This window comes from Fukomys damarensis, unplaced genomic scaffold (genome assembly GCF_012274545.1).
Source record: "Fukomys damarensis isolate Sample0158 unplaced genomic scaffold, DMR_v1.0_HiC HiC_scaffold_16, whole genome shotgun sequence".
Taxonomy (NCBI): Eukaryota; Metazoa; Chordata; class Mammalia; order Rodentia; family Bathyergidae; genus Fukomys; species Fukomys damarensis.
The window spans coordinates 437,685-447,559 of NW_022900928.1; the positions used below are offsets into that span (position 1 = coordinate 437,685).

At 59.7% G+C, this 9,875-nt stretch overlaps 2 protein-coding genes across 4 annotated transcripts in view; one reads left to right on the plus strand and one right to left on the minus strand.

Moving 5' to 3' along the window:
• Phrf1 (PHD and ring finger domains 1) overlaps positions 1-7,242 on the plus strand; it is a 30,075-nt gene extending 22,833 nt beyond the window's left edge. For both annotated transcript variants that reach the window (XM_010640337.3, XM_010640338.3), the window contains exons 10-18: positions 157-284; positions 1,358-1,539; positions 1,719-1,838; positions 2,118-2,272; positions 2,701-5,385; positions 5,614-5,768; positions 5,882-6,139; positions 6,370-6,498; positions 6,922-7,242. In XM_010640337.3, coding sequence (XP_010638639.1) covers positions 157-284; positions 1,358-1,539; positions 1,719-1,838; positions 2,118-2,272; positions 2,701-5,385; positions 5,614-5,768; positions 5,882-6,139; positions 6,370-6,498; positions 6,922-7,065 — 3,956 coding nt within the window. In that variant the 3' untranslated portion in view covers positions 7,066-7,242. The remainder of the gene's footprint in view (positions 1-156; positions 285-1,357; positions 1,540-1,718; positions 1,839-2,117; positions 2,273-2,700; positions 5,386-5,613; positions 5,769-5,881; positions 6,140-6,369; positions 6,499-6,921) is intronic.
• A 477-nt stretch (positions 7,243-7,719) lies between these two features.
• Irf7 (interferon regulatory factor 7) overlaps positions 7,720-9,875 on the minus strand; it is a 4,071-nt gene continuing 1,915 nt past the window's right edge. The window contains exons 3-9 of one of the 2 annotated variants that reach the window (XM_010640342.2): positions 9,691-9,853; positions 9,402-9,615; positions 9,081-9,136; positions 8,833-8,917; positions 8,177-8,653; positions 7,976-8,094; positions 7,720-7,911 (exon numbers count right to left, since the gene is read on the minus strand). In XM_010640342.2, coding sequence (XP_010638644.1) covers positions 7,756-7,911; positions 7,976-8,094; positions 8,177-8,653; positions 8,833-8,917; positions 9,081-9,136; positions 9,402-9,615; positions 9,691-9,853 — 1,270 coding nt within the window. In that variant the 3' untranslated portion in view covers positions 7,720-7,755. Of the gene's footprint in view, positions 7,912-7,975; positions 8,095-8,176; positions 8,654-8,832; positions 8,948-9,080; positions 9,137-9,401; positions 9,616-9,690; positions 9,854-9,875 lie in introns of both variants that reach the window. The other variant, XM_010640341.2, reaches the window with a different exon arrangement.

Consider the following 9,875-nt stretch of genomic DNA (forward strand, 5'->3'; position numbering starts at 1 on the left):
ATATATATGCGTGTATATCTACCTATCTATCTTGCATGGAGTCTCAAGCCTGTGATCCCAGCTACAAAGACCATCCTGGCCCCTCCCAGGCCCAGTTCTCTGGGTGAACTTGCAGGACCAGCAGCCCGTCATACAGCAAAAGCATCTTCTTTTTAGGCAGACGGAAGAAAACATCAGGAAGAAAGAAAACCCAGGCCAGGTCATCTGTGAAAAGTAAGAGCATAGCCACAAGATCCAAGAGACGGCAGCATCGCATGAAGAAGAGGACGAGGAAGAAGATGAAGGTAGAGCTGTTACAGGGTCTCTAGACTTTGCCAGCTTCCACCCCGGCGTCAGTAGCAGGAGGCACTGGGCAGTCATGTTCTTACTTGTTCTTAGCCCTTGGTGAAAGGGTGCCAGGCCCTTTGGAGTAGGTGTGCAGGCCAAGGTCTACCCTGTAGTAGTGGTTAGTTAGGGTGGTGGGTGGACCGTCCCTGGAGGAGATGGCAGGAGCAGGCTGGGTGGGCATCCTCAGGACGGAGGGTCACCGTGCATGAGCAGCCTGGGCACCTAGATGGCATGGGTGCTGTGCCTGCTGGGACAGATGCTCTTGCTGGCCTTGGGAGCCCCTCTTCTGTATGAGCAGCCCCGCCACGGTCCATTTTCAGGTCCTCTGTCCTCATTCAAAGTTTCAGCCATTGGGCAAGTGTTTGTTGTGTCTTGGTGTGAATTTGTCCTGAAGATCATTGTCCTTTTCCTAATCTAGACACATTGCTGTGGTGTTCATTTATATAAAGGTAGGCCTTGATATGTGCTGAGTGTTCCCTGAGCCCAGATTGCAGGAGCTGTGGCTGAGGGCTATGGGGCAGTGCCCAGAACATTCCAGGGTGTTCCTGGGCTCTCCCGATTTCCCTGCTGCTTCTGCCTATTTCTGGTTCTGCTCTTCTTCTGGTGAGTGGATCCTGGGACCACACCCGAGCCGCATGTAGGGTGGCATGTGGGGCTGTGCTGCCCCACTGGACCTCCAGAAGTCCCCACTGTGGGCCTGGGATCTGGAGGAAATAGTTCTTTTTATTTTAGGAGTTTAGTAGTTAATTTCAGCTGAGATGATATTTAGAGTCCACATATGCTCTTCCAGCCTTTGGTAACATAGACCTGTCAGGCATTGGTTGAAATTTTGGTTTGTTTCTTTGTGGATTTTTATTCAGAACACCACATGACAATTAATGCCACCCGAGCACCTGTGGAGTCTGTAAGGTGTAAATGTCAGTGAACTGTCCATATCACTGTGGGCCCTGGTCAGTACATGGTGTCCTCAGCCTGTGCAGGGGCCTTGGCCTGGCTGACCTGCTCTTTTCCCTTTGCCACTTCTGTCCAGAGGGAAGTCACGGCTCGCTCTCGCATCGCTCGGACACTGGGCCTCTGCAGGCCAGCCCAGGGCAGCTGCATGCCGTCTGTGTGCCGGCCAGCAGACCCTTCCCTGGGGCTGATGCGGGCGGATATTGGAGCAGCTGCTCTTTCGCTGTTTGGGGACCCCTACGAGCTGGACCCCTTTGACAGGTGACTGCATGGGTGGCGCCTGCCAGCTCCTGTCACCCCCTGTGGGCCATGGGCATGCATCAGCCTTAGGTCTTAAGCTTGTAGATGAAGGTAGTGCTCCCTGCTCTGGGTCCTTTCATATTCCTGAAGGCAGCGCAGAGTTTAGAGATCACTGTCCCCTCGGTGTGTGTCTCCTCCAGCACTGAAGAGCTGTCTGCAGACCCCCCTTCTCCTCTGAGTGCCAAGAGGAGGGCTCTGTCCCGCTCGGCCCTGCAGTCTCACCAGCCTGTGGCCAGGCCCATCTCCGTGGGTCTCTCGAGGTATGTGGCAGCAGTCTTGGGGGGGCTGTGGCCTCAGGGAGTGTGGCTACCCTCCCTTCCATGGTTCCCACTTGGCCAAATTCTTATGTGTGACTGTGTTGATAAGAGCAGAGTGGGTGGAGGTACTTGCCTCCGATTCCTGCTAGCAATGGGGTCAGAGTCAGCAGTGACTTGGCCTCTGCATCTGGTATTGGTACTGTTGGGTGGGAACCCCCTCCTGGGGAGCTGGGGGGTGGGGGATGGCAATGGCAGGGCCCCCCCTCGGGTCTGCGCCCACAGGAGGCAGCTCCCCACGGTGGTCCCAGAGCCAGCCGTGGAGGGAGCCCCTGTCCCTGACCTGCTGGGCAGCATCTTGTCAAGCCAGAGCCTCCTGATGATGAGCAGTGCTGACATCGTCATCCACCGAGACGGCTCCCTGAGCGCCAAGCGGGCAGGTGAGGACCTGTAGGCTCCCACTGTGATCCAAGCTGTACTCTGAGTGTGGCCAGTGGTGCAGGGTCCCCAAGAACCAGACACAAAGATGAGAGTTGTGGTTTTCTCTGCAGTCTCATTACTCCTGAGCAAAGTCAGATGGTGCCAGCATTTCCAAGGCAGTTCACTGACCCTCTTGAGGGGCTCACAGCCGGCAGGGTCACAGGTGGGGCACATTTCAGCCCACAGATATTGGCCCCCAGAGCAGCATAGAAGAACTTGGCCGTCAGAGTGTCTTGGGGTCTTTGGGTAGTAGTATGGCAGTAGGAGCCCAGCTCTACAGGCAGATAGGACAGAACCCATAGGCAGGTCACCCTCCTCTGAGAACAATGACGGATCTCTGAGCTGCTAAGGTGGTGGGAATGGCTGCTGTCTGACCTCTGTTTTTCAGCTCCAGTTTCTCTTCAGCGAAAGCCAGGGGGTCTGTCCAGAAGGGAAGAAGCATCCAGGCTTGGGGATGGCCTGCAGCCTAGAGCACCACCCTCTGGGCGCCCAGCTGGGAGACTCAGGGAAGACCAGTTGCAGGGCTCTGGGCTGAGCTGCAGGGCTGGGACTACTCTTCCCCGTGTCTCTGCCCTCATGGACACCTCTATGAAGCAAGACTTGCCAGCAACACCTGGGTCTGGTCAGGCTCAGAGCCTCTCAGATGGCGGTGGGCCTGGCTTGCAGCAGAGTGGTGCGCCCCGGTGTAATGGCATCAGGCAGACTGTGCCTCCTGGGTCTGCCTCATCTAGGAACTCCAGCAGTCATTCTAACTTTCCACCTAAAATGGCAGCCCCAGGACAGGCCCCAAAACCAGCTCCCAGGAGAGCTGACATCTCAGAATTGCCCAGGATACCAAAGATCCACAGGGACAATGGTGGCAGCAGACAGGACACAACCCCAGCCCACGGACAGAGCGTTGAGATCCCCAGCACCTGCATCAGCCGCCTGACGGGCAGGGAGGGCCCCGGGCAGCCAGGACAAGGCCGGGCAGAGGGTGAGCCCAGCAGCAGGGGTCCCCAGGAGCCCAGCTCCCACACGGGTGGCTCCCGGCCTCCTGCCCCCAGCTCTCATAGCAGCTTGGCCCCACTGGGGACTTCAAGAGGGAAAGGTGTTGGGTCTACCTTTGAGAGCTTCCGGATCAACATCCCAGGGAATACAGCACAGTGCAGCCGGCTTCCCAGCCCTGGCTTCTGTAACACCTTCCGGCCTGTTGATAGCAAGGTGCAGAGGAAGGAGAGCCCTTCACCCCTCTTCTCCATCAAGAAGACCAAGCAGCTCAAGAGTGAGATCTACGATCCCTTTGACCCCACAGGCTCTGACTCAAGCCCTCCCAGCAGTAGCCCTGAGAGTCTTGGCCCTGGCCTTCTGCCTTCTGAGATTACAAGAACCATCTCCATTCACAGCCCCAAGGCCCCTTCGTTTCAGGCTGTGCGCTGTGTCACCTCCTACACTGTGGAGGGCATCTTCAGGGCGGAGCCCGAGTCCCCTGGTGAGACTGCATCCCGCATGTGTAAGCTCCGGGCTAAGGACGCCGCCCAGGGCACCTCTGACACAGAGCAAGAAGAGCTGGGGGAGGAGGAGCCCGTGGAAAGCCGGGGCCTGGCCCCTCGGGGACAGAGGCCATCCCTGCTGGACCCTTGGGAAGATGAAGACGAGGCATCTCACAGTACTTTCTTCAGCTCCGAGGAACGGACAGTGACCTGTGTGACTGTTGTAGAACCAAACAGCCCACCCAGCCCGGACGCACCACAGGCCACCACCCACAGGATTGTGGAGCTGCGGGCCCCCTCCCGTTCCCGCTCCCACTCCCGCTCTAGCTCTCGGGGCAGGAAAAAAGCCAAGAAGAAGAGAGCCAGGGAGCACCGGCGGTCACGCTCCAGGACGCGCTCAGGCTCCAGGGACAGGGCCTCCCACTCGGTGTCACCAGCAGTGGATGAGCCCTCCAGAAGGCGCCGGGCCAGAGCCAAAGGCCGGAGGTCTTCCAGTGACCAAGCCAGCAGCCAGGAGAGAGCAAAGCGGAGAAAGACCAAGGACCGGGACAAGGATCGGAGATGGAGCTCGTGGGGCCGGGACCGGAGGAGCTCCAGGTCACGCTCGGGCAGCCCGGGCAGCTCCTCCTGTGAGCACCGTGAGAGCAGAAGGAGGAAAAGGCACCGATCAAGGTCCCGCTCTCGGGGGCGGGACTGTTCCCCCTTTAGCAGCCTGGAAAGGGGCCGGCGGCACAAGCAGCTACGGGAGAGGAGCCGCGAGCGACTGGACAGGAAGGAGAGCATAGCCCAGCCTCGAGAGAGGAGAAAGTGGAGATCCCGCTCACCCAGCTATGAGCACAAGGCGCGGGAGCCCCAGTGGCCAAGTGCCCATGAGGTGCAGCTCCACTCCCCGGAGAAAAAGGGGACTTTGAAGGAACCCTCCCCAGAGCCCCCTTCCCAAGGGAATCCAAAGCAGGATGGAGACCTCCAGGGCGGGCCGCCAACCCTTCCGGAAATGTGCTTAATACCCAAGGTGGCCCAGGCTGAGCAGGCCGTCCTTTCCCCTACCCCTGTCCCCATCCTGGTCCCTGAGGTGCCACCCCAGTGTGCCCCTGAGGACCTTGATTATGGCGACTCCGTCGAGGCGGGCCACATCTTTGAGGACTTTTCAAGTGAAGCTATCTTCATGCAGTTGGATGACATGAGCTCACCTCCTTCCCCGGAGAGTACAGATTCCTCCCCAGAGCGAGCCCTCCCTCCAAACCCCCCATTGCCTCAGACTGGCCTGCCGCATGATACAACCCTATGCACCATCCAGAGGGAGATGTCACTGATCCATGCTGAGGGCATTTCACAGCCCCCATTTCAGGCAGAGGGTCTTCCAGGGCAGCACCCACCCAGTCAGGATGCAGCAGAGATGGCTGCCATATATCCTGGCCCCCTGGGTGTGCTGACCAAGGGCTTGGATGACCCCTTGGCTAGTGGGAGGGCTCCTGAGACAGCCAGGCCCGAGGAGGTGGGGGCACAGGCACCACTGCTGCGGTCCCGAGCCCTGGTGAAGAGGGTCACCTGGAACCTTGAGGAGGCTGAGGGCAGCACCCTAGCTCTGGACAGGGCCCCAAGTGAGTACATCCTTCCAGGGACTGCTGGTTGCTGGGGGTCCCTGTGGGCTAGGGCCGGGAAGCAGCCACCCCAAAAGCTCCTACTTCCCCTGGCTCCACCCTGAGCCCAGCTCCTTGGCCTGTGGGCCCCTGGGCTGGGACGCTTTCCTGGGATTTTCCATCCAGCAGGCAGCATTCTGGCCAGGGCCAGGCATAGGGCCCTGACCTTCCTGTCTGTCGAACCCTCAGGGACATCACTTCATAAGCCGCAAAAGCCCTGGGAAGGGACCTGGGACACAGAGGATGGCACCCCTGTGGAGGCCAAGCATGCACTGTTCTCTGAGCCACCGCCTTGTGGTCAGGTGCTTCTGGAGTCTGGGTTCCCTGGCATGGACCCTTCTCAGGTGGGTGCTGGGCTTTAGCTGCCCTCAGGGCATCATGACCTTTTGGCCCAGACCCATGGGTTTCAGGAGTGGGGCTGCTGTGGGGCCTGCACTTACAGGGTTGTCCTTCTCAGGTTTACAGCCCCAACATGCCTCCTGCCCCGGCTCAGCCCTCTGGTGTCCCACCCTTTGTGCTGGTCAGCCAACCTTCGGTCCAGTTCCTCCTGCAGGGCAGTGTGCCCTTGGTGGGCTGTGGACCAGCACAGAGTTTGACCCCAGTGCCCGCCACGCTGGCCACAGCCTCGGAGCCAGCCAGCCAGGCCACCAACAACAACTCAGAAGAGAAAACCGCCCTTCCCAGGCCGGTTGCAGAGAAAACCAAGAAGGAGGAGGTGAGTGTGCCCTGGCCCGTCTCACTTTGAGGCCTGAGGTGGTGGTTTTGCTTTGTTGGGGGCCATCAGTGGGGCTTAGACCACTAAGCCACAGCCCAGCCCAAAGTACAGTGGTAGAAAGTGCTGTTGCCCTCGGTGCTCCTGGTGTGGAGGTGGCCAGGACCGCGGGCCCCAGCATGGGTTTATCCTGGCTGTCCCAGCCCCAGTCACACTTCTGTCGTCACTCGTAGTACATGAAGAAGCTGCATATGCAGGAGCGGGCAGTGGAGGAGGTGAAGCTGGCCATCAAGCCCTTCTACCAGAAGCGGGAGGTGACCAAGGAGGAGTACAAGGACATCCTGCGCAAAGCCGTGCAAAAGGTAGGCTGCAGGCAGGCTGGCAGGCACACATACTTGCATATTGGGGACCTGAGGTCGACAGCATCTCGTCCACACGGCGTGGCCAGCAGTCCCCATGTGGGGTAGGTTGCTGCCATTCCTATAGATACAGACTCCAAAGGACCTGAGTGCACTAGGGGGCCAGCCAGCGGCAGTGGCCAGAGGTCCTCCCATCTTGTGGCTGTTAAAAAGACACGTAATGGAGAGGGTGTTAGGATTGCACGGTCCACATCCAGCCTGCGGGTAAGGAAGCAGGCCGGAGAGGAGACAGGTCTCGGGCTTCCTCCTGGGACAGATGCAGGGACCCTCAGCAGCCCACATGGTGGCAGAGCAAGGGGTGGGCAGTGTAATCCTGGTGGGCCTGGTGTGGTGGGACATCAGGGTGACTTGTCCATCTTTCTCCAGATCTGTCACAGCAAGAGTGGTGAGATCAATCCTGTGAAGGTGGCCAATCTGGTGAAGGCCTACGTGGACAAGTACAGGCACATGCGCCGGCACCGGAAGGCCGAGGCCACTGAAGAACCACCCGCCCCAGGGGCTGAGGCCTGAGATGTTTATCTTGCCTCCCAGTCCGTGGCATAGAACTGGGGTACCAGCCTCCTGCCTATGGGGCTCCTGTGATGGCACCTTCACCTGTCTTGCTCAGTTTAAAACTGGACTTTTTTATATGTATATTATAGATACATTGTTTCCATTGTGTTCTAATTTATCAAAAATGGCTTATCTTTAGAAACCACTCTGTGGACTTGGTACTTGAAGGTAAAGCTTTTGCAGGGAAGGAGCCTCCCAGCCTGGCTGCTGAGCAGGGCCTGAACCCATTGCCCATGGCCTCTGGCCTGCAGCCATCCTGTATGGTGGTTAGTGGTGCCCAGATTTGTGCTTCTTCATGACTCGTGCTGCTGTATATAACTGTGAGGCTTGCACTCAGCCAGCCGCTGCCCAGGAGGTGGTGTGCAGAGGTTGGGGCTGAGAGGCTGGGGCTGGCAGGGGCACGAAGTACAGGATACCCCCCGGGGGGGTGCCTGGTGGGAGTAGCTTCCTCCCGTCTGTGCCATTGAGTAACCTGCTCTCTAAAAGTGTGGTGTTCATCTCTTCGGGAGGACAGAGGGTGGCCTGCAGTATGCTTTGTGGGGTCACCTCCCTCCCTGGTGGGGCCCCAGCAGGTCCTGTAGGGAGGTGAAGAGCAGACCACCTGAGCCATGGCAACACTGGCTTTTTATTGGGGATAGAGGTTCTGGCTTAGGCTGGCTGCTCCAGCTCCATAAGGAAGTGCTCGATGTCATCATAGAGGCTGCTGGTGCTTGACAGGCACAGGCTCAGGCTGCTGCTGTCTAGGGAAGACGTGCCCTCGCGTTGCACAACCTCCAGGTATACCCGGCACAGCCTCGGCTCCACCTGCAAGGAGAATGTCAGGGCATCCCAGGGCCACACAGGCTCCCACCCAGGCTGCCTGCCTCACCTTCACCAAGACCAGGCTCTTTTCCTTGGGCCTCCCAGCTGACAGGTCCTGCCCGAAGCCCAGGTAGATTGTGTAGTAGGGTGAGCCTTGGCGCCGCTTGGCTTGGAACTCCCCCAGTTCTGTGGGAGGGGCTGAGTGAGCAGGGGGTGTGGGACAGGGTCCCAGGACCCTTGGGGCAGCTCCTCGGCAGGCCTCACAGACCTCGGAAGAAGGTGCTGAAGTCGAAGATGGGGGTGTTGCAGTTGCGCTCCAGCAGCCGGGCTGGGGTGGAGGGGCTGGCGAAACCCAGTGGGCTGCCCAACTCCCAGTACACCTTGCACTTGCCCATACGCCTGGCCCACAGTGCCACACCACGCAGCTCCAGCTGCAGCCCTGGGGCCACGTGCTGTAGCAGCTCCTCGGTGTAGCGCAGTTGTTTCTGGTCTGGTAGCTCAGCAGGACTGGGAAAGACAACCTGCTGAGGCTGTAGGGCCTGGTTGTCTGGGCCCGAGGGGCTATACAGGAACACACAGCTGGGGTGTCCCACCATAGCCTGCAGCACTGTGCGCCCTTTGTACATGATGGTCACATCCAGAACCCCTGAGCTGGACTCCGTTGCTAGGGCTGGGGGCTGAGGTCTAGGGCAAGGCACAGGCTCCACTGCCCATTGTGCGGGTGCCTCCTCAAGCTGCACTGGGCCTGTAGTGACAGGAGGGACACTTGAACTGCCCCACTGCGGCCCACGTGGATCCTGCGGGATCACTCCCTCCTGGTTCCCCAGCCCCCTGGTGCAAGGGTCAGTCCTGATACAGGTCTTGCCTGCCTCTCCCACCCAGCCACCCACAGAGCACAGCCCCTGCTCAAGAATGGCCCCTCACCAGGAGCCTGTGGTAGGGTGACTGAGTCTGCCACCACCAGCGAAGCTTCCAGCAGGGGGTCCCCCACGAAACTCTGCTGCAGAACCTGGAGTAAGAGGTCCCTTTCACCGCCAGCCTGGGTGGGCAGAGGGCATGGGGCTCTGAGCTCAGCATCTCTTGGCAGAAGCAGCCCTAAGCCCCCATCCTGTAATAGGAAGACAGTGTGAACAGCCCCCAACCCTGCCACTCAGGGAGAACAGAGATACTACCTGTGTGGGCAGGGCACTTCTGAGGGCCTCTTCTTCCTGGTTCGTGGCTGGGCATTCTAAGAGAGGGAAAGGGGCAGCTTGAGGAGCTGAGGCCTAGACCAACATTTGGCCTCCTTGTCCCCCCCATGTCCCAGTAACCTAGCACCTGAGCAGCTCAGGGCTGCAGCAGCCTCCTGGGCGGGTCCTAGACCCTAATTGAAGATAGGGCAGAGCTTTGGGCCCTAGCTCCCCTCCTCTGTACTGGTCTCTAGTGCCCAGGTTCCCGCGGAGCCCGCTGACTCACAGCCTTTCCCTCTGCAGCCTTCCGCGGGCGTTCCTCACCTCTGCACCCCTTCTCCAGGCTGCGCGCATACACCTTGTGTGGGTCAATGGGGTCCCCTGAGTTGTCCCGTAGCAACACGAAGAGCTGCGTGCTATGCAGCGCACAGCGGAAGTTGGTTTTCCAGCCAGCTCGTTCCGCAGCCTCAGCCTCTGGGGGCGGTGGGCCACCCCCACTGCTGCTGGGTGGCCACCTGCCTCGGGCCACTGCCCAGGCCTGGGGAGGGGAAATGGAGAGCGTGGGCCGGAGGTAGGAAGTTAGGCAGGGCCTCGGGGAGGGGCTGATTCCCACCTTGAAGATGCGCGCATCCGCCTCGCCCAGGTCCTTGCGGGCGAAGTGCTTCCACGGCACGCGGAAGACAGTGCGCGCCTCGTCCAGCCACCGCAGCCCCTCGTAGCGGCCGCTGCTGACCTCTCCCAGAAGCCACTCTCCGAACCGCACGCGCTGCGCTGCCCTGCGGGCGGGTGGCCACGCTG